We start from the raw sequence: 23,771 nt of genomic DNA, 5'->3' as shown, positions 1-23,771 counted from the left end.
CCACCATGTTTCTGTTATGCCAATGATATCCAATATGTCATGTCTTGCTATTGTCTCTAGTTCCCCCATTTTGTTACCTAGACTTCTAGCATTCGTATACATACATCTAAGTTCCCTTCGTGTTACCTTTTTGGACCTTCTACTCTTGGCCGTCCCTGTAGTTTCAATTACGGTATCCTTTACTGCTCCTGTGTTATCACCCTTGTTTGCTGTGTGGTCGTCCCCTCCTGTGTCTGAGTTGTCCCTTCCTGCTTTTTCTCTCTTATTGGCTGTGAGGTCGTCTTCTCTTGTGTAGGAGTAGTTTTCCTTGGCTTCTTCGTCGGGGCATCCTGCTATCCGTGCCATCGACCGGTGGTCGACTGTCGGCTTTCCCCTATCTTTCAGTTTAAAGCCTTCTCGATTGCCTTCTTCATGTTGCCTGCCAAAACTCTTGCTCCTTCCTTGTTGAGGTGTAGTCCGTCCCTTCTGTAGTACTTGCTTTTTCCCCAGAACGCCGTCCAGTTGCGCACGAAGTCGAAGCCTTCTTCTTCGCACCATCGTCTCATCCAGGCGTTGATTACTTGCAATTCCCCTTGTCTCTTTCCATCCGCTCTTGGTACTGGGAGGATCTCAGAGAAGGCCACCTTCACCTCCCTGATCTTCAGTTGTCTTCCGAGTGAGCGGAGCTGGCCCTTCAGCTCTTCCCTGTCATACTTCCGCCCGCTCACATCATTTGTTCCCACGTGGATAAGCACAGCGGTGTCCTCTCCCCCTGCGCCATCTATGATCCTGGAGATCCTGTTGGTCACATCCTTCACTCTTGCTCCAGGCAGACAGGTGACGACTCTGTCCTCTCTTCCTCCTGCGGTGTGGCTGTCCACATGTCGTATAATGGAGTCACCTACGATGATCCCCATCTTCTTTATTCGGGAGTTCCTTGGGGGGCGTAGGTCCACGTCCTTGGAGTAGGGCCAGTCTTCTTCCTCCAATGATACTCTTGAAATTGTTTCCTGTTCTTTGGGTGGGGCGATGTCTTCCTGTGCTCTCACCATTCCTCCTGATGTGCGGTTGTCTCCTACCTCGTCTTCGGTTTCTTCTGTGTTTGCATGGGTGTCTTCTCTCCTCACATCGGTTTCCTGAGTACAGTTTTCCAGCCCTGGGATCTCTACATGGTGCTGATGAGCTTCCTCTATGAACATTTCTAGTTCCTTGACCTCGTCGTTTGGGCTGTACTCCACTAGAATCTTCTCCTGTGCTCGGATTCTGTCTTCGAGTTCCATCACTGTTCCTTCCAATAGTCTTACCTGACATTTCAAGCTATCCATCTCCATGCATCGATTGCAAATGTATGCCTGGATCCCCGAAGGGAGGTAGTCATACATATTGCAGCCGATACAGAAGACCGGAAAGCTCACCTTCTGACTTCCTTGGGCTTCCATTTCTTGCTTCCCTTGTGTGTGCTTGTGTCCCTTGCCTGCTGCTTCCTTATGTTGCTTGCCTTGCTGTCTCTTTTGTGTGTGCTGTCTCCGCTCTACCTCACCTTGATTGTATGTGTGGGTTTGTTCCCTTGGCGTCTGTCTCTTCCTTACCTTTTGTGTTTGTCGCTTCCTTACCGTTCAGTCCTCCTCGGTGTTCTTGATAGTAGATACTCGTCCCTTGCAAGGCCCTTCGCAAAGGCGCTCTCGCTAAGGCGAGCACTTTTACCGCTCGCCTTCGCCGCGCGCCGAACGGCTGGGCGCCGTTGGCTCTGCCCCTTTTAAGGGGGAGTTTGGGCTCTGACCTCGCCGACGCGGTGGAGGTGGGCGGAGCTAACTCTCGCCGCTACCCCTAGCTCTGTCTCCTTCCTGCTCTTGCCTTCTGCCTCACTCTGCAAGTCTCCCCTCCTCCTTCTGCCTGTTCCACTGGTTTCAGCTGCTGCTGCTGGTGCTCTCCGATCAGCGAGTGCCTCGATCCGTTGGCTCCGCCCTTTTTAAGGGGGAGTTTGGGCTCTGACCTCGCCGACGCGGTGGGGGTGGGCGGAGCTAACTCGCCGCTACCCCTAGCTCTGTCTCCTTCCTGCTCTTGCCTTCTGCCTCACTCTGCAAGTCTCCCCTCCTCCTTCTGCCTGTTCCACTGGTTTCAGCTGCTGCTGCTGGTGCTCTCCGATCATCCGGAAGTTAATACACCATTCGCAAAGGTTGTTCCGCAAAAGGGGGTGTGGTACCCCAGTTGCGTAGTTGGCATGGAGCCAGGGGTCTCTGTAGAAAGTTTTATTCTGCCAACAGATGGTGGCTGTCTGCTGAAGCCAGGTGGTAAAATAGAATGAATGGAACGGCTTTTACTAACTTTGATTCCAAAGGAGCGAGCTTTGAAACTGGGAGAGAGTTTCAAGAAAGAGCCACAGTGCGGGATTCATACTATTCAATGTAAGGTTCTGTCCTGGTTTCTTTTCAGCATGGGCTCTTGTGGTGGTTGGGAAGTTTGGACAGTGGGAAAATGGCTGATGGAGAGTGCCCTAAAGAAGGCTTCAAAGTTCCAAGACGGTGATATGAAGCTAATTTTGTGTGTGGCAGCTCCAGCCAAGTTCTGTATATGTTTTACACATTATCGTATGGGATCCGTGCTTTGGCTAATCTGGCGAGGGAGGGGGCAGGAGCTTTCAGCTCTGGATCGACAGATTTTAAAAAAGGTACCGTGGGGGGAGGGGTATATTTGCTCTCTAAGATGCACCTACATTTCCACCCATTTTTTGGGAGGCAAAAGTGCGTCTTATGGAGTGAAAATACGGAAATTAAAGAAGAGAGATAAAGAGGATTATCAGTATGTAGGAACTTGGGTGTCAGCTTGAGTATTTAAGCTGTATCCTGAAATAACACTGGAAGCCAATGATGTTGTTTTAAGGAGTAGAGCAATTTGATCAATTTTTTTTTTTAACAAAATTTAAACAAGAACCATTTAAACAATTCTATGTAGATTACAAATTATTCAGGTACTCAAGCATTTTTCCCTATCTGTCCTGGTGGGCTCCCACTATCTAATGTACCTGAGGTAATGGGGATTAAGTGACTTGTCCGGGGTCACAAAGGAGCAGTGCAGGATTTGAACCAACAACCTCAGGGTGCCGCGGCTGTAGCTCTAACCACTACACCACACACTCCCTGTGTGACAAAGAATTTGGATTGTAGAGTTCTCCACAGTTTGTAGATGGCAACTCAACAACCGGTTAAAACCAGAGTCTACAGACTATGTTGCAGAAGTCTAATTGCAAAGCTTTTAGTGTGTATAGGAGTGTTAATTTATGAAGTCTTGTCTAGATATAGCTTGCTTGCATGGAATTTGTCGAAGGGCAAAGAAGCAGTTCTTCTTTAGCACTCTCCAGACCAGTAGAGGTTAATCTTTACAAATGGGTATATATCCAATCAAGACCAGCAGGTGGAGACTGAAAACAAAACTGTGGGACAGTATATAATATACTCCCTTCTCTATTTACCTCAGTCTTCTTTCAGTCTCCAGCAGGTGTTGATGTGATCTGTACCCATCTCCCTTGGTAGGGCTGTTGGAATTTGTTTAGGGGGTTTATAGTCCCTGTTTTTGGCCGGACGGAGCTTGGGTGGGCCCTGTTTGGGGGTCCGTCTGACCTCAGGGGTGTCAAACCCGGCGGGTCTCGAGCGGGGTCCCTCCCCCCACTTCCTCCACCTCCCCACATTTTTTTTAGAGGAGCCTCAGCAGTAAGCCTTGCCCCCTAAATCAAGCAAGGCATATTGCTTCGAGAGCCTGTGGAGTCTGTTCTGTAAAAAAAAAAAATATATCCTGAGGTAGTGCCGGTCTGCAGGTTTGCTTCCCTGTCAGTTTACTGTTTTTTACTGTATTTTTTCATCTAACCGGCACTTTGTTTCTAGCTAGGTTGCGTATGGAGCAATTGTGCCCTTCTCTGGGGGAGTGGGACACAATTTGGTCCAGCCGCGAGGCACTCGCGGCCGGCCTGAACTCGGCAGTTTGGGCCGGTGAGGTGGTGGAGCTCCGTCGGCAGCGGCTGCAGGCGCCCAGAGCTCCCCACCGATGGTGCCTCGCGAGTCGGCTGGGAGCAGTGGGGAAGCCCGATCTTCCCCAACCGCCCATGGAGGGATTCCCCGAGCCGCTGACGGTCGGGTTGTTGGGGATTCCCTCTCAGCTGATTTTTTGACAGCTGATGCCGACTTGCCTGTTTTAGCGGCTGGGACTGTTCAGGCTTCTCAGCCACTACAGGCTATGGAGGGAGTATTTTTGGCGGGAAAGTCGCCATTTTCAGTCTGGCCCCCTCCATTTTGTCTTCCACCTCAGGTGACCTTCCCCCTGTATTGGAAAAACAGGGGCAGGTTTCTGCTGGGTCCCCTGCTGTGGCAGGGAGTCCCTTGGGACCCCTGGGGGGTTTTTCCCCTGATTAATTTTTTTATTTGTGCAGAGCCTATTTTCAGGCGGCTGGGGGTCCCGGATGCGCCCAGGGGGGTTTCGGGGAGTGGGGTTTCCTCCGCGCTCCCTGCGGCTTTGCCTCTCTCATCTGTTGTGGCGTCCCCTTCTCCTCCTCCCTCGTCCAAGTGTCCGCGGGTGTCTTGGGACGAGGATTTATGGTCTGAGGAGCGTGTCGGTCTGGATGAGGACCTGGACCCTTTTGAGGATTTCCAGGACCCTCTCGAGGGGATGGCCGCTGGCGGTGTGTTTTCGGGTTTCTCGTCCTCCGGCGAAGAAGCGTTCGTGGTGCGCCTTTTTCAGAGAGATGAGCTACCGGACCTGATTTAACAGGTTTCTTCGGTGTTGTGTTTTGAGAATGCGCCGCCGGAGACTCCGCGTGTGGGGGACCCTCTGCTTTGGGGGATCCGTACCGTTTCCCGCTCTTTTCCCATGCATCAGGATATTCGGGATATTGTACTGGAACAGTGGAAAACGCCGGAGGCGCCGTTTCGTTTGGCGCACGTCATGGCTCGTTTGTATCCCATCCCAGAGGGGGATCGGGCTACTTTAACGTCGCCAGTCGTAGACGCAGTGGTCTCGGCGATTTCTAAGCGGCATACCATGCCTGTTGAGGGCGGTACTGCCTTGCGGGACTCTGAGGAGCGCAAGTTGGAGAGCATTCTTAAGCAAAATTTTCAGGTCTCTGCCTTTGGGGTCCAGGCGGCTATTTGTGGGGGGCTGGTGGCTCGCGCCGTGTTTCGGTGGGCTGAGCGTGTCCTGGATCAGGAGTCTGATGACTGGTCTTTGTTGGATCAGGAGGTGGCGAAGATTGAGATGGCTGCTTCGTTCCTCTCGGATGCTCTTTATGACTTGGTGCAGATCTCGGCTAAGTCTATGGCATTTGGCATAGCCGCGCGGCGTATTTTGTGGCTTCGCACTTGGTCGGCGGATGCTGCGTCCAAAGCTAAGCTTACTAAATTTCCCTTCTGGGGGTCTTTTTTGTTTGGGAGGAATTAGATAAGTTGCTTCAGACTCTGACGGACTCAAAGGTGCCCCGTCTGCCTGAGGACCGTGCCCGCCCGGCGTCTCGAGGTGGCACTGCCCGAGGACATTTGCGGGAGTTCCGCAAGTATCTCCATGGGCGTGGGGCTGCTTCTTTTCTGGCTCCAGGGTTTTCCTGGGGTCGGTTTTTCCAGCACATGCAGCCCTTTTGGGGGGCCCGTCGGGGAGCAGGGAATCCCTCCACCGGTTCCCCCGCTTCCCGTCCTGCACAATGACTCCTTGCCGGCGCCCCCTTTGGTTCCGGTGGGGGCCCGGCTGCGCAAATTTTTTCCCAAATGGGCCGAGATCACGTCCGATCAGTGGGTCCTGGAAGTGGTGCGGGACGGTTATGCCCTGGAGTTCGCCCACTCTCTGCAGGACCTTTTCCTAGCCTCTCCATGTCAGGCTCCTTGGAAGATGCAGGCTTTTCGCCAGACCTTTTAGCGCTTGCTAGATCTCAAAGCAGTTGTTCCAGTGCCCCCTCCGGAGTGGGGCACCGGCAGGTACTCAATTTACTTTGTGGAGCCTAAGAAGGAGGGGACTTTTCGGCCCATCCTGGATTTGAAGGGGGTCAACAGGGCTCTCAAGATTCCCTCTTTTCGCATGGAAACTCTGTGGTCGTTCATTCTGGCGGTTCAGCCGAGGGAGTTTCTCACTTCTCTCGATCTGACGGAGGCCTACTTGCATATTCCCATTCGGGCCTCTCATCAGCGCTTACTTCGCTTTGCGATCTTGGGTCGGCACTATCAGTTCTGTGCGCTTCCCTTTGGTCTGGCCACGGCTCCCCGGACGTTCACCAAGGTGATGGTGGTCGTCACGGCGGCCTTGTGGTCGGAGGGCATTCTGGTGCACCCCTACCTGGACGACTGGTTGATTCGGGCAAAGTTGTTGCAGGAGAGCTCCCGGGTTACGGCTCGGGTGGTGGAGTTTCTCCGGTCGCTGGGCTGGGTGGTCAACCTTTCCAAGAGTCGGTTGGTCCCGGCTCAGCGTCTGGAGTACCTTGGGGTTCTGTTCGACTCCTCCTTGAGGAAGGTCTTCCTTCCAGAGGCCCGGGTAAGCAAATTGCAATCTCAGATTCGCCTTCTTTTGGCGTCCCGGTGTCCTCGGGCGCGGGATTTCCTCCAAGTCTTGGGGTCCATGGCAGCGTCCCTGGACGTGGTGAGGTGGGTGCGGGCCCACATGCGTCCTCTTCAGTATGCTCTGCTCCGGAGGTGGTCACCCCAGAGGCACGGTTTGGATGTTCCTGTCCCCCTGCGAGGCGTGGCGCGCTGCAGTCTGCGTTGGTGGCTCCGGACCCCTCACCTGGTTCAGGGGGTGGGTCTGGATCTCCCGCAGTGGACAGTGCTCCTTATGGATGCGAGTCTCCTCGGTTGGGGAGCTCAGTGTTTGGGTCACTCAGCTCAGGGCACCTGGTCCACGGAGGAGGCCTCCTGGTCGATCAACGTGTTGGAGACCAGAGCGGTCCGTCTGGCGCTGTTAGCTTTCCGCTCCCTTTTGTTGGGCAAGTCGGTCAGAGTCTTGTCGGACAATGCCACGGCGGTGGATTATGTCAATCGTCAGGGGGGCACCAAGAGCACTCAGGTGGTGCAGGAGGTGGCTCGGCTCATAATTTGGGCGGAGTCCCATCTTCTGGACCTCTCGGCCTCTCACATAGCCGGGGTAGAAAATGTTCAGGTGGACTTCTTCAGTCGTCACTTCTTGGATCCAGGAGAGTGGTGTCTCGGCTCCGTGGCTTTTCAGTTGATAGTGCAGGCTTGGGGGCGGCCCCTGATGGACCTGATGGCCATGAGTGGCAACGCCAAAGTGCCCCGCTTCTTCAGTCGTCGCAGGGACAGTCTGGCCGAGGGTCTGGATGCTCTGGTCCAACCATGGCCAACGGAGGGGCTGTTGTATGTGTTCCCTCCTTGGCCATTAGTGGGCAGAGTACTTCTTCGCATTGTTCACCATTCGGGTCTGGTGGTTCTGGTGGCTCCGGATTGGCCTCGACGTCCGTGGTAAGCGGATCTGGTGAGGCATCTGGTGGCGGATCCTCTTCCTCTGCCTCTCTTGGACGATCTTCTGACGCAGGGTCCCATTCCCATGTTCGACCCGTCTCCCTTCTGTCTTACGGCTTGGCTCTTGAAAGGGGTCGCCTTAGTAAGAAGGGATATTCAGATAAGGTGATCTCTACGCTCTTGGGGTCCCGGAGGCTTTCTACCTCTCGGGCTTATGTGCGGGTTTGGCGTCTCTTTGAGGGGTGGTGCCGGGCACGGGGAGTGGTCTCTTTTCGCGCTTCCCTACCTACCATTCTAGAGTTCTTGCAGGATGGCCTGGATAGAGGCCTGGCTTGGTCTTTTCTCCGGGTTCAACTTGCGGCCCTGTCGGCTTTTCGAGGGTTAGTGACAGGTCATCGTTTGTCGGCCATTCCTGATGTGATTCATTTTTTGTGGGCGGCCAAGTTGCTCAGGCCTCCCATACGGCCCTCTGTTCCATCTTGGGATCTCAATCTGGTTCTCTCTGTTTTGATGCGCCCGCCTTTCGAGCCGTTGGACGGCTGATCTTTGAAGGATCTTACTCTGAAGGCGGTCTTTTTGGTGGCCATTACTTCCGCTAGGCATATTTCTGAGCTACAGGCTTTCTCTTGTAGGGCTCCCTTCTTGGAGTTTTCTAGGAAGCGGGTTGTCTTGCGGCCTGTTCCTTCCTTTCTGCCGAAAGTAGTTTCTCCTTTTCATGTCAATCAATCGGTGGTCCTCCCAGTCTTGGGTAGTCGGGAAGGCTCTTCTGAGCAACGGCAGCTGCGCAAGTTGGATGTCGGTTGGGTCCTTCGCTTTTATGTGCAGCGGACCCAGGAAGTTCGGAAATCCGATCATCTCTTTGTCCTTCTGGCGGGTCCTCGTCGGGGGGCTGGCGCTTCTAAGGCTATTATTGCACACTGGATCAAGGAGACGATTGCTTCCACTTATCTTCTGAGACAGAAGCCCGTTCCGGAGTTTCTCAAGGCTCATTCCACTCGGGGTCAGGCAGCTTCTTGGGCTGAGTCGTCGCTCGTGCCTCCAGTGGATATTTGTAAGGCTGCGGTTTGGTCCTCCTTGCATTCCTTTGTTAGACATTATCGGGTAGATGTTCAGGCGCGTCGGGACGCGGTGTTCGGTGAGCGTGTTCTGGTATCGACCCTGCGGGGGTTCCGCCCGTGAGAGAGACTGCTTTGGTACGTCCCATTTGTAAAGATTAACCTCTATTGGTCTGGAGAGTGCTAAAGAAGGAGAAATTAGGTTCTTACCAGCTAATTTACTTTCTTTTAGCTTCTCCAGACCAGTAGAGGTCCCCACCCTGTCTGTTGTTGTTGTTGGGGCTGTTTCGCGGGCAGTTTTTGTTTTTTGCTGCAGGTTCTAGTATTTTTCTAGGGCCAGGGAGAATTAAAGAACAGCGGCTGTGGCTCGGCTGGCTTAGCTGGCGAGCTGTGGGGACATTTTCCTTCTGGTATTTCTCCTCTGCATTTTCCAACAGCATTTGGGTATGTTAGTTGTTACTCCTGTTCGGAGTATTGTTTTCTTTCTGTTTTCCAGTTCTTGGTTCTGCTTGGCTATTCGGCAGACTGAGGTAAATAGAGAAGGGAGTATATTATATACTGTCCCACAGTTTTGTTTTCAGTCTCCACCTGCTGGTCATGATTGCATATATACCCATTTGTAAAGATTTACCTCTACTGGTCTGGAGAAGCTAAAAGAAAGTAAATTAGCAGGTAAGAACCTAATTTCTCCTTTACCACTTTGGAAATTGTATTTGCTTTTTTTTCTTCCAAATTCTTTATTCATTTTTAAAAACTTACAATACGTGTAACAGTATGTATAGTATTTAAATTCAATTACAACACTTAATATTCTGTTAAAATCCGTATCTGAAATTATCCCCCTCCCCCCTAATCAATTACATTCTTTAAATTCAAGAAAACCTACCATACACCCCATTCCTATATACCATATTTAATATTCCAATCAAAAACCCTTCCCCCATCCTGGATGTGCAATTTAAGGGGAAAAATAATATTCAATCGTTACAATATTTTGCTAATGGCTCCCAAATCTCCTGAAATTTTCTAAAATTCCCCTGCTGTATAGCTATTGTCCTTTCCATTTTATAAATGTGATATAAAGAGTTCCACCAGAAACTGTAATTAAGTCTCTTCCAGTTTTTCCAATTACTCATAATCTGTTGTATGGCAAACCCTGTCATAATAAGTAGAAGCCTATTATTCTTAGATGATATTTAGCTCTTAGCTCTCATTGACATGCCAAACAGCACAGTATCATACGATAATGCCACTGGATTTTCCAACATACAATTTATTTGACCCCATATTGATTTCCAAAAAACAAGAATCAATGGACAATAGAATAACAAATGATCTAACATCCCAGCTTCGAGATGACAGTGCCAGCATCTATTTGACTTAGAACTATCTAACTTCTGTAAACATACTGGGGTCCAAAATACTCTATGTAACAGAAAAAACCAAGTTTGTCTCATAGATGCAGACTCTGTACATCTCATCCTCCAAGACCAAATTTGTGGCCATTGAGACGCAGTAATTTGATGCTTAATCTCAATACTCCAAATGTCCCAAAGACCAGTTTTTGGGTTTTTTATTCATAAATTCCGATATCAATTTTTACCACTGAGTAGCCTGGTGTCCCAGAAAGCCGACCTGAAAACACAAGAACGGCAAATTATACTGATCACTAAGATTTTTCCATTCAGGGAACCCTACCTGAATGGCCTGCTTCAATTGCAACCACTTATAATTTTGTGATTTATTAAGACCAAATTTGTGTTGCAATTGTGAAAAGTCAAGCAGCTTACAATTAAAAATAACATCATCTAAAGTGCGTATACCTGCCTTCATCCAAAGAATTCCTGTTCAAGAATCATGCCTAGGTATTTGAAATGGGAGACTAGGGTGGTTGGCGTATTGTAGAGGAGTGGCTTCAGAGTGGGGCCCCCAGTTAAGGATAAGTTGGTTTGTATGTAACCAATCCCAGATCATCTTTAGAGCACACCAAATTGGATGTAGAGTGGGTTGGAGTGAATTAAAAGGATGTCATCTGCATAATAAAAAACTTAGATACCAAAGTCTCGTATAAAAATACAGTTTATGAGCTTAGGAAAGGGTTAACTAGGAGGGAGACAATACCGACTCTTGTGGAGCAGGTAAAATTTTACTTGATTGCTTTTACCTGCTATTTCTGCGGCTTTCCTATGAAGACTCATAAGCAAGTAGTGTTAAACTTACCTCCCTGATGTGAGTTCTTGTGGCTATGCTGTAGAATGGGTTCTGGAGACACATTTATACACATTTACATATTCTCAAAGGAAAGTGACCATCCTCTTTTTCTCCTGCAGGTGTTTCTGCACGAGGCCTCTGTGCGTCTCATGGCAGGTGCAAGTCCCACTCGCACGCACCAACTACTGGAGCACAGCCTGAGGAGACGCATAACCCAAACCAGCAAGCAAGGTCAGCCAGCAAGAGTGTGTATGTGCTACCTTTGTATGTAATGCAGCTCCAGTTCTATTACCTCATGTTTACTGGTGCTGTCTTAGTTGTTTGAGGTTTTTTTCTCTGTCATTGCTTTCTATTCCCTTTTCTTTTCTTGCCACCTTCATTCACTATTCTCCTATCAGTCTTGTTAAGCAAACTAGGAGATACTTAATTGTAGGGTTGCCAGATTTTCCGGTGACGGTACAAATACGTGCCAGACACCAGCGCGCCGACAATTCAACGCAAGACACAAGCGCGCTGCAGGAAAACTTAGTTTTAAAGAGCTCTGATGGGGGGTGTGGAGGGGAACCCCCCCCCCACTTTACTGCATACTGTTTGCGCTGCTGTGGGGGTATGTGAGGGGTGCAACCCCCCACATTATAGAGAAAACAGAACTTTTCCCCCCCCAAATTGGAAAAAGTTCAGTTTTCTCTATAATGGAGGGTTCCAACCTCCCCCAGCACTATTCAGTAAAGTATGGGGGAGTTCCCCACTCACACCCTGCTTCGGAGCTCTTTAAACTAAGTTTTCCTGCGGCACGCTGGTGTCTTGCGCCAAATTGTCTGCCCTCCATTGTTGGCGCACTGGTGTCTCGCGCGCGACTGATTATGAACCGATTTTCCAGTTGGAAAATCCGGACCCCCTAAGCCCACCTAGTCCCACTCCCCACTTCCTGCTCTTGTCAGGCAGGGAGGAAGTCCATGCATGCACACCATGTACAGAATACAAAAGTGTCCAGGTTTTGATAGACCTCAGCTGCAACATTATTCCTTAGTTGTTGAATCAGTTCTAAAGCTCTCACTCAGTTCAAGGTCTCATGCTTCTCCCAGGAAGGGAGGCCAGAACTTTGGATTCATTTGTCAAGCAAATTTTTCAAGCATCCAAGCTTACAAACAGAAACATGGATTACCAATTCTATACCATCTTTTATTTAAAATCTTTAAACAGTTGCCATCTTTTGAGGAATTTCTCCCTCAAGACAGACTTAAAGAATACCAATAACTTTGGTCAATATTGAACCAAGGCCAGTACTGGGCAGACTTGCACGGTTTGACCGTTTGGGGGAGGATGGGCTGGGAGGGTGTAGATGAGTTGGGGTGAGTTTTGACAGAGATTTCAGCAGTTGGAACCCAAGCACAGTACCAGGTAGATGTTTGGATTCTTGGCTAGAAATAACTAAAGAAAAAAATGTAAAAAATTTAAATTGAATCAAGAAGGGCAGACTGGATGGACCATTTGGGTCCATCTGCCGTCATCTACAATGTTACTATGTTAACTTTGTCAAAATGTGTTAAACCACTAGAAAGATTTTTGCCAGAGACACTTTCAGTACTTTTGATGTCTCTTCTTGTACATCTGCAGTAGCAGTGTCAATTTGTTGTTTGTCTTGGCTTAGAGTTTCTGTTCTGGAAAAGATTTTGTTCTATGTTAATACTTTTCAAGTATTTGAATTTCTGATCAAATCTCCCCTATCCCTCCTTTCCTCAAGGGTATACATATTCAGGGCTTCCAGTCTCTCCTCATACGTCTTTTGGTGTAAACCCCCTACCATTTTTGTCACCTTTTTCTAGACCGCTTCAATGCTTCTTATGTCCTTTGCCAGATATGGTCTCTAAAATTAAACACGGTTCTCCAAGTGGGGCCTCACCAATGATCTGTACAGGGGCATCAACATCTCCTTTCTTCCACTGGTTATGCCTCTCTTTACAGCCTAGCATCCTTCTGGCTACAGCCATCAATTTGTCACATTGTTTCTGCGCCTTCAGATCCTGAAACACTTATTACCCCAAGATCCCTCTTCCTATCCGTGCCCGTCAGCTTCTCACTTTCCAGTACATATTGCTCCCTCGGATTTCTACTCCCCAATACATCACTCTGCACTTATTTATATTGAATTTTAGTTGTCAAACATTGGACTATTCTAACTTTTGCAGATCCTTTTTCATATTCTCCATTCCCTCTGGAGTGTCTGCTCTGTTACAAATCTTGATATCATCCGCAAAAAGGCAAACCTTACCATCTAAACCTTTGGCAATGTCGCTCACAAACAAATTGAACAGGCTTAGCTCTAGCACTGATCTTTGAGGGACTTCATTACTCACCTCTCCTTCCTCCAAGCGAATCCCATTAACCACCACCCTCTGGCGTCTTTCCAACATACAGTTTCTAATCCGTCAAGTTTGTTCAAGAACCTTCTATGAGGAATCATGTCAAAGGCTTTGTTGAAATCTAAGTACCATATTTTTTGCATTATAAGACGCACCTAGGTTTAGAGGAAGAAAACCAAGAAAAAAGCCATTCTGAATCAAATTGTGTACTAATATATTTAATAAAAATACCAGGCTCTGCTCCCTGTCCCCCTTCCTTACCAGGCTCTGCACCCAGCCCCCTTCCTTACCAGGCTCTGCACCCAGCCCCCTTTCATGCCAGGCTCTGTACCCTGCCCTGTACCCCCTCTGGTGGTCTAGTGGTAGGCAGGGACAGGGTACAGGGCAGTTCTCATGGGACTCGTGAGAACTGACGGCAGCCATTCAGGGAGCAGCACAACGCCAGGCTGGAGCATGAAAAGCTCGTTCCTGCCTTGTGTGCCTCTGGCTGCAAGATATGAGGAGGCAGCTGTCCAATGAGGGAGGGGCAGGAGTGCGGAAAGCTTGCCCCTGCCGATACACCGCTGGACCACAAGAATTAAAAAAGGTATTGGGGAGGTTAATTGTTATATTCGCTCCATAAGACGCACAGACATTTCCACCCACTTGGTGGGGGGAGGGGGGGGAGGAAAAGTGCATCTTAAGGAGTGAAAAATATGGTAAATTACATCAAGCACAAGTTTTTGATCCAATTCTCTAGTCGCCCTGTCAAAGAATTCAATCAGTTTTATTTGGCAAAATTTAACTTTAGTAAAACCATGTTGTCTCAAATCTAGTAACCCATTAGATTCTAGGAAATTTGCTATCCTTTCCTTCAGCAATGCTTCCATTATTTTCCCAATAACTGAAGTGACATTTAAACTCTCTTGAAGTCATGATCCTGGCGGATAGGGAAACCACATGTAAGACTATAATGCCTGCTTGTCCTTGGAGAAAATGATGATACCTTTAAGCAGGTGTTCTCCGAGGACAGCAGTCATATATTCTCATAAGCCACCCATCTCCCCTAGTTTGCTTCTTAGCTTTTTTTTTTTTAAATTATTTTTAAATTGTACTGATGGTCCTGCGCTTTGATGTCAGTGGGAATGTGGGGGCACTTCCTCAAAGCTTTAAAGTGACAGTACATATGGCAATGTCCACACTAAGCTCTGTGGATGATGTCACCCACATGTGAGAATATATGACTGTTGTCTTTGGGGAACCCCTTTGTTATCCCTTCCTTGCTTAAGGCTGCCAACAAGGAAGCTAATTAACGCTGGTGGTTGAATTGGGTACCTGTCCATTGAAAATGACTTTGTGCTACCATCAGCATGTGTTGGGTGGGTGGCCAGAGGTGAAGAGCTTTATTTCTCTATTCTCTGGACCTTGCATTCCATCCTTTGTATTATGCTCATTCTTTGTTCTATAATTTTCCTCAGCAACTGTGTTTTTCCTTCTAACAGGTGAGCTGGATGCTTTGCCAGGGCAGCGAGAGCGGGCTACAGCCATCCTATTGGCCTGCCGCCACCTCCCTATCTCCTTTCTCTCATCCCCAGGGCAGAGAGCAGTCATGCTAGCAGAAGCTGCCAGGACGCTGGAGAAGGTGGGAGACCGGCGCTCCTACAACGACTGCCAGCAGATGTTGGTGAAGCTCAGCAGTGGCACAGCAATAGCAGTTTCATGATTAGAACGGAGCCTATCTCTTCCACGTGACTGAAACCAAGAAATCCCAGCAGATTTATTTGTGGACTTTATGATCAGACAATTATGGGGGAAAGGGGGTGAATGAAAGCTTTTATAATTAACAGATTATTGAGCTTTCTAAAAGTTAGCTGCTTTAACTTGCGTTTGTGTATTTTTTTTTTCTTGACACTGATCTCTGCTTTGCAAAGTGGATTTCAGGACTGTCCAAGGAGTCAACAGTGAAGTTTTCTCTGAGCCTCTGGTGGGAGTTGCCCTTGCTCCAGCTGTGAATTGCATTAGCATTCCTGTTATGCAAGAGAAATCTCAGCATTTTGGCCACCTATTTTAGTTCATTATGTCACTGCATTTATGTTGGGTTTTGGGGATTTGTTTAATTTTATTGGTAAATAGGCATTGTAGTTAGAAACAAATTGTTAAAGCAGTGGTTCTTATGGGCAAGATATATTGAAACTGGCACTGATGGATATCTTAGAAGGTAGTCCAAAAACTATCCCCCTCTTCTACGAAACTGCAATAGCAGTTTCTAGTGTGGGGAGCCGTGCTGAAAGCCCCGTGCTGCTCCCGATGCTCATTGAGTTCCTTAGTGCGTCGGGAGCACCGCGGGCCATTCAGCGCGGCTCCCTGCGCTAGAAACTGCTATCGCAGTTTCGTAGAAGAGGGGATATGGGTCATAAAATTTGAAACATGAGAAGGTCTGCTGCATTTACTAACCTTCTTTGGAACCTGTTCATCAGAACTATGTATGCTTCTCCTTTGCCAAGTTCACAGAAGGGTTTTGAGTTGGTGATGTTTTTGAGGATGCATCGGACAACTCTGGCCTCTTTTTAAGTGGGACTGCAGAGGACTGTACATTTGGTTTATTGATGCTCTGGTCTGCAGAGGAATAGTTACACAGCATTTTTGCAGTTTTTTTTGTCTCTAGCTGGTACACCATCCAAAAAAAGGACCTAAATTTTCCATTAGCAGAACTCCTTTAAAATTGTTTCTTTGATCATTTTGAAAGTAGACTCTTTTCCCCCTCTTTTATTAAACTGCACTAGCAGTTTTTAGTGCAGAGAGCTGCACTGAATGGCCTGCGCTGCTCCCGACGCTCATAGGAACTATATGAGCATTGGGAGCAGCGCTGCTCCCCGCGCTAGAAAGTGCTAGCGCAGTTTAATAGAAGAGGCCCTTTGTAGTGTATTTTCTCCTAGCTTCTTGCATGTGATTAAAAGTAGTCCCTTGAGTGTGCTGTGGCATAGTGTAGCTTGAGCAGTGGTAGCTTGGCTTGTTCCTTAGCAAAACAAACAGTGGAGAAAGACAAGAGGAACAGAATGTAGCCAGAATGGCATGATTTTAGTTGCATTTTGTCGATAAACAGACAAAATGCAAATAAAATCACGCCATTCCTGGATAAGTTCTGTTCCTCTTGTTTTTTTTCTTCGCTGTTTATTTTGATTTGGACCACTCCATGGAGAAACTTCTGTAAAATATTTTATTGGCTTGCTCCTTTTCCAGTTCCTTGGTGCTAAATGCACTCATACAATGAGCACTGAGGTGTTTCTCCAGAGCCTTGGCAGGAAAATAGTGCAGTTTCTCTAAACCAAGTTTTGATGATTCACTTTTTTCATAAAATTGTGTTAAAGTACCTTTGGTGGAAGTGGCAGCAAAATTTGGTGTCCAGTTATCTACGTTTGACTCTCATAAAGGGCCATTCAGTTGGCACTTGCTGAAGTAGAATACACAGTGACCTGATTGCAACAAAAAGCATTTCTGTGAAGTCACCTAATTGCTGCTGTTTTTAAAAAGGCCTTTTGCCTGGTTCCATTATTTGGGCATTGTAACAGCTGATGTGGCACCAGTTTACCCTGTGCTCTTGGTTTTGTTCTTCGTATATTTGGTCAGAATTGATGCAGGAATGCACTGCATTACTGACTGTTACTGTGGTGAAAAGTAACCTATGCTAAGAGAGAACTTCAGAGCGATTTTTCAAAGGCCATGGCACTTATTAAAGCGTGGAGAAACATGATTATAAAATAGCTCCTCCCAGATGTGCAGCTGCTCTGTAACTTTATCTTACATTTGTTTAGGAATCACATGATAATAGCTTTTGAAGTTAAGCTGATTTCTCCCTGTTGACATCATCAGGCAGTTCTCATGTATTGAAACTTTGAACACAAAGCTGGTGCAATACTGAAATAGTAAAATTTAAAATAGTATTGGAGAAGAGGTATGATCCTGGAAATTCCAGAGCTTTACAGTGACTCACATGCATTCACATTTCAGCTACAGACATGTCACAGTTGGTAATGCATGTTCTCCCTGTGTGCCTTTTGTCCATGGTGTAAGGCAGCTTTTTGATAATCATTTCATGTCTCAAGAGCAGTTAAACAATCTAGCTTTTGAATACTTCATGACAACATATTTAGCTTTTGGTTTCGTTTTGTTTTTTTTTTTGCTACCTCAACTAAGGAAAAATATAAGTGGGCAAAATTTAAGTTCAGTCAGAGGAGGACTAGGATGAGATGGAGTCAGTGTTGATGTCCTTGCTTTTCAACTCTGGATCGTTAGCAGGGGATTCTGCATTACGTCTGGCAGAGCTGGATCCTAATCACGTGGAGGCTCAGGATCTGGGAGAGGACCAAACACTGCACAAGCTGTTTAAACCTTCAGCACTACCAGAGATAATTATGAAGTTTCTCTGAGAATTAGAGATAGACTCCGCAGTCCTCGGTGGCTTAGTGCTCACTTATGGGCAACAGTAAGGCTCAGCACATGTGCATCAAGACATTACTAAGATGTTAACGGACCATTGGGAGGCCCTGGAGGAGCCCCTTCAGGTGGCCATGGTGAAGCTTTACCCAATATATGCGAAATTTAACCAGCTATTTGTCCCACCAAAGGTAGATTCCTAGGTGGCACAGGTAACCAAGTGTATCTCTCTCCCCAGTGAAAGCAGAGTGATGTTAAAAGATAGGTCCATAGACTGTATTTTGTCCTCAAGAAACAATTTGAGGCCGTGGCTGTGAGATTGAAGGTAGTAACAGTGGCATCATACATAGCATGTGCCTGCCACTCCAAGTTGTGCTGGGATTCAGAGACTGGATCCAGAGTAGATTATGTGGCAGATGCTCTTTATGATATTTTCATAGTATTGAGCAAAGTTGCTGCCTTGCTATCTCTGCCTGCAGATTGCTGTGGATTAGACAGTGAGTGGAGGGCTGTTCCTCCAAAGCGACGTTTAGCAAGTTATCTTTCAAAGGGCAATTACTTTTTGGAAAATGTTTAGAGGATCTCATAGCAAGTATATAGAATCGCACACCGAATTCTTTACCAGACAGCAGACCAAGAACCCCCAGTCAGGTTGAGGTAATTTTTTGCATTTCTAGGCGTTTTCACCAGTATTTGGGGACCACATCAGTCCAGAGATTGTTGCAAGGCACAAGACAAAGATGCCCTACTCCCACTCCCAAGATGTTAAGACAGCATCTGGACTTCCAAAAGTTGGTGGGAGGATAACAGCTTATTGGAAGGTATAGGCAAGGATCATTTTATTTATTTCTTTATTGAAATTTTTTGCAGTAATACAACTGGCAGGGATCATTTTAGACAACTGGGTACTAGAGAGTATTCAGGAAAGAGGTACAAGCTTGAGTTCTTTCAGCCCCTTCCGGATCTTTTTATGGATTCTCCAGCAGAGAGACCAGAATAAACAGTCAAAGTTTGAGCCACGGTGCAGATGCTGCTGGATCTTATGGTCACAGAACCCATACCAGACAAAGAATCAGGCATAGGCAGATACTCCATATACTTTATAGTGCCCAAAAGAGACTCGGAAGACTAGAGGCCAATTCTGGATCTCAAGTCAGTCAACATAGCTCTCAAAATGCCCCGCTTCCGCATGGAGATAGTGCAGTCGGTTATTGCTTCAGTGGCGCCAAGATAATTTCTTGCCTCTCTGGATTTTCAGAGGCCTATGTGCACATTTCCATCTTTCCAGAGCACAAGAAGTTCTTAAGGTTCCATATTTTGGAACAGCACTTTCAGTTCTCGGCCCTATTATTTAGTCTGGCCACAGCGCCATGTATCTCACCAAGGTAATGGTGGTAGCGGCAGGGAACCTCTGCATTAAGGATGTACAGGTGCACCCATATCTGGATGACTGGCTGATAAGAGCTCCGTCCAAAACCGAAGGAAAGACAGCAGTGCAGCGGGTAGTTCAGCTCCTGCAAGACCTGTAGATTCTGTTCAACACAAAGGAGAACAAAGTTTTTCTGCAAGAAGCCCACGAGTAAAATTCATGAGGCCGATCAAGGAGTTTTGGAACAGGTCAGCCATGACAGCTTGGCATTACCTGCAGGTACTGGGGTCTGTGATAGCGACTATGGATGTGGGTCCCTGGGTGAGAACGTACCTGTGTTCTTTTCAGAATGCACTCCTTTCCCACTGGTGCCCATAGAGGGATCTGTTACAGATGCTTGTACCTTGGACAGCAGAAGCACAACTTACTCTGAACTGGTGGCTGGAACCTCAATCTTTGGTCCAAGGGGTGTCACTCCGCATCTCATGGATGATCCTGACAACAGATGACTGCCTATACGGTTGGGAAGCACATTATGAGGACCATATGATGCAGGGATGCTTGTCTCCCTCCCAGAAATGGTCGATCAACTAGTTGGAACTGAGAGCCATCTTCATGGTGCTGCAGGCATTCAAATGTGAACTGCAGAATAAAGTGGTGCGAGTCTTCTCGGACAATGCAACAGTGGTAGCATATGTCAATTGGTAGTAGGGGGCACCAGGATTGCTGCTCTATGCCTGGAAGCTCAACTTCTGTTTTGGTGAGCAGAGTTCCACCTACTGGCTCTCTCGGCAGCTCTTGTAGCAGAAGAGGACCATGAAAGTGGATTTTCTCAGCCATAAAACCCTAGATCCTGGGGAATAAGACTCTATCTTTAATAGTGTTAAACAGCATCATGAGTCATTGGGGGTGACCGATGTTCGATATAATGGCATTGGCAACAAACAAAAAGGTGTGGTTATTCAGCCAAAGATACAAGTCAGGAAGCGACGGCTTGGAAGCCCTGGTGCAACCTTGGCCAAAGGAGGGACTTCTATATGTTTTCCCTTCATAGCCCATGATAGGCAAAATTCTACGAAGAATAAGGTCACACTTGGGATTGGTTGTTCTAGTCATATCAGATTGGCCAAGGCATCTGTGGTTTGCAAATCTCGTCCATTTGCAGAGGGATCAGAATCTCAGACTACCATGCTACACAGGACTATTCACACAGGGCCCAATTGCCCTGGAGGATCTGGAATGCTTTGGTCTTAAGGCATGGCTCTTGAGTGCGCAGCTTTTGTATGAAAAGGCTATTTGGACATGGTGATTGTCAGGATCCAAGAAGCAATCAACCTTAGTTGCCTGTGCAAAAGCCTGGAAGTGTTTCCAGCTCTGGTGCACACAGATGAGTGAGGACCTGGTTGCAGCTCTGATTTCTTTGGTCCTAGCATTCCTACAGGAGGGACTTGAAAAAGAAGTCCTTGACTTCACACCCATTTGTTACCAGGTTTCTGAAGGGGGCTTTGCATTTGAATCCTCCCCCTTCCATCATTAAGTCTTAATCTGATCCTGTGAGCACTCGCTAGAGCTTCATATGAGCCTTTGGATCAGGCATCATTGGTGGACTTCACAGTGAAAACGGCATTTCTACTGGCAGACACTTCAGCTCGGAGGGTGTCTGAACTGCAGGCACTCTTGTGCAGAGAACCTTTTCTCAGGATTTCAGAGTCTGGAGTGATAACTGCGTACTGTACTGTCCTTTTTGCTGAAAGTGGTTTCCACTTTTCATGTCGACCAAGAAGTACACCGACCCGCCTGCATGCCCTTGGGATCCAAGAAGGAGGACAAAGTCCTGAAATTACTGGATGTTCGCAATGAGTTTCAACTGTCAGATCATCTTTTGGTGCTGACAGGTGCTGCCCATAAGGGTCGACCAGCTTCTAAAGTAACCATTTCATGATAGGGTTTGTATGGCCATTTCTTCAGCATGTATTGGGAGCGAAAAGCAACTTCCTGTATTCTTAAAGGCACATTCCACTAGGGGAGTAGCATCCTAGGTAGAGGCTACAGCAGTTTCCCCTGAAGAGATTTGCAGAGTGGCAGCATGGGCCTCCCTCCATACTTTCACAAAATTTTACAGGGTGGACATGGCGACCAAATTGGACTCAGCATTCAGATTATCTGTACTTTTAGACAGGGTCATCTGTGCCGCCCTAGATTCTGGAAACTGCTTTGAAATGTCCCAAGAGTTCAGAAATGATACGCCTGTTGCACTAGAAAGATTAAGTACTTATCTCAGTAATCTTTTTTCTAGTAAATAGGAATATCATTCCTGAAGTCCACTCTGTCAGATGTTGTTTAGCTTACTTACTGCCTCAGACAAGCCAGGAATTCTGTTTTTCTTGTTTCTTTCCTTTATGCAGCTGGAACAAGGATATGAGGTGATACAGCTATTTCAGTGCATTCAAAGGGTGTGCTTCAGAACCCTAAGACTGGTAGTGCAGGTTGCACATGAGTAGGTGGCTAGTTTGTTCTACCTCATTATATCTTAACTGTTTATATGTTTCAATAAATCATGTTCAAAATGTGTTACATGATTGGAGCAGAACAGACTTGTTTCTTTGTGAGTATCCCCATACCTTTCCCTCTTTTGTTTCTTCGTTAGGGCTGCCCATCTGCATTGGTACGAACTGAGGAGGTACAGGACAGCCTAGAGTGAGAGGCGGAGCAAAGAAAATGTTAATGAGGCTCTCTATACAGGTCTTGTGGGAAGGGATTGACTAACCAAGAGTTCAAGAATGATATGCCTATTTACTGGAAAGATTACCAAGGTGAGTACCTAATCTTCCAATTAAAAATAAATAAATAAATAAATTTGGACAAGCATGGCATACCCAGTACCTTTTCTAGAATTATGAATCTTTTTTTTGTTTATATGGATTTAATTTTGGATTTGTAATGATAAAGACTAACAGAAGTTATGTATACATATAACAGAAGTTATGTATACATATAAAAGAAGGATATCTCATGGCCTATGGCCTATTTGGGAACTGAACAACTAGGTAATGCATGTCATATTTGTATCGGGGTCATTTGTTAACCCTTTGATGTGTACCAAGTAAATTGTTGAGAGAGAACATGCCCAGTGAAGCCCGGAATTTATAGCAAACTTTTGAGACATGTTTTTTTACGTATCTTTCAATGGAATAAATGAGAGAGCCTTTAATACATTAGTCATTGCAATCCAAGATGCTTTTCTCGTTTGCTGCAAAATCCATTTTCTGCTCTTGTTAATCCTGTAGCTATGGCTGTCATTTCAACTCTGTCATGTTTGGGGGTTTTATATACCGGTACTATGTTATTTATACATATGCTGTCTCATCAATACCAAGGATGTCAAACCATGTTATGTAAATATCTGTGCTGTGTTTCTGTTTTGTTTTTTTAATTGTACAGAAATTTATCTGAAAGGGACAATAGAACATTGTGCTTTTAGTGGTTTTGAGGGTGAAATGGGCATGTTTCTGCTTTTGAATTGATATGTGATTTTAAAACGGAGTAGTTACTGTACTAGCAAGCTAGCAATATTAATATACCAGTTTTGTTCACGGTAGCATCGTTCTAATTATTTTCATGTCTAGATTAGGTGGGTCAGGGAGGTCAATATGAAGGTAAAGCCAGATTACACAAGCCAGCCCAGGGACCTGATCCCTAGTATTGTAGTTAAGACATTGTTTTGCATGCCTTTGCTGTTGGAGATGGCTTGGAAACGTTTTGGTGATGTGCCTGACATACTGAGATGGCGGAGGAAGTGGCAGAAGAGTGGTAAAGGGTTCAGCCTTGGAAAGGCATTCTCCCTTTGGCCCTCAGCCTTGGAGGGAACTTGGTCACCTGGATCTGTCCACTGGAAGGGCATTTCAAGACAAAGTTGGACAAGTTCATGCTAAACTGGTGAGACTGGACTCATTTGGAGCACTGGTCTTGACCTTGGGGCCGCCGTGTGAGCGGACTGCTGGGCAGGATGGACCATTGGTCTGACCCAGCAGCGGCAATTATTATGTTTTCATGGAACTGGAGGCTAGGTAAAACTTCCCAAAAGCTGAATTTTTGGAACATTTTTATGAGGCATTCAGTTGGTATTTACAAATGAAATTTGATTCCTTTTGTTTAAGATTTTTCATATTTATTTTACTTAGAAATTAAATACTCTTCCTTTGTGGCCCTTTTCATAATCCTAATTCTGCAAACATCACACAGATTTTTGGAATGTCTGAATATAGTTTAGACAGCTAAAAAATGGGGCAGAAATAAGTGCAGGGATGTGATTAGGGACAAAAATAAATAAATAAGTGATTTTGTTGAAGACATCAGAAATCAGACCAAAAGTGGAATCAGGAGGAGGATTGATCTGTGTTGTGATCTTAGTCCTATCACCAGAAACCTGTAATTGTATTAGTATGCTAACCACTAAAAATGGCCATTATATTCCTATGGGTGTCCTTAGTGGTTAGTGCGCACTCCCTCCTAAGTATGTAAATACAGCTAGATTTATCAAACTTTTACAGAATGGAAAAACCTAGCAAATATTAAAAATATAAACAGTAATTTTTTAAGTGATTTCTCAGGGGTACTAAGTGTTTTATCCAAATAAATTGTCAGTCTGAAAATTGTCAACCCTTAATGTACCTAGAATTATGTGAAATATTACATGACACACATTTTCCTCCCCTTATCTAAATATGCCCCATATATGTAAAAGTGCCTAAGTGCAGATGTTCAGATGCATGCATGTACTTCAGAGAAATGTATACCTGAAATAAAAGTGGGCATCACTATTTACCTAGAAACATGATGGCAGATAAAGGTCAAATGGCCCATCTAGTCTGCCCCTCCGCAGTAACCATTACCTCTTTTCGAGAGATCCCACGTGCCTATATCAGGCCCTTTTGAATTC

The 23,771-nt window shown here is 46.5% G+C and overlaps 1 protein-coding gene across 3 annotated transcripts in view; it reads left to right on the top strand.

Annotated features, from left to right (window-relative positions):
• Positions 1-23,434, top strand: part of SREBF2 (sterol regulatory element binding transcription factor 2) — a 181,007-nt gene extending 157,573 nt beyond the window's left edge. For 2 of the 3 annotated variants that reach the window (XM_033929355.1, XM_033929354.1), the window contains exons 18-19: positions 10,807-10,918; positions 14,532-23,434. In XM_033929355.1, the coding sequence (XP_033785246.1) occupies positions 10,807-10,918; positions 14,532-14,752 (333 nt within the window). In that variant the 3' untranslated portion in view covers positions 14,753-23,434. The remainder of the gene's footprint in view (positions 1-10,806; positions 10,919-14,531) is intronic. The other variant, XR_004537939.1, reaches the window with a different exon arrangement.
• The last annotated feature ends 337 nt before the right edge of the window (positions 23,435-23,771 follow it).

The sequence above is a fragment of the Geotrypetes seraphini genome, chromosome 2 (assembly GCF_902459505.1).
Source record: "Geotrypetes seraphini chromosome 2, aGeoSer1.1, whole genome shotgun sequence".
In the NCBI taxonomy this organism is placed as follows: Eukaryota; Metazoa; Chordata; class Amphibia; order Gymnophiona; family Dermophiidae; genus Geotrypetes; species Geotrypetes seraphini.
Note: the sequence above shows the minus strand (reverse complement) of the source record. Positions and strands in the feature narration are given on the sequence as shown.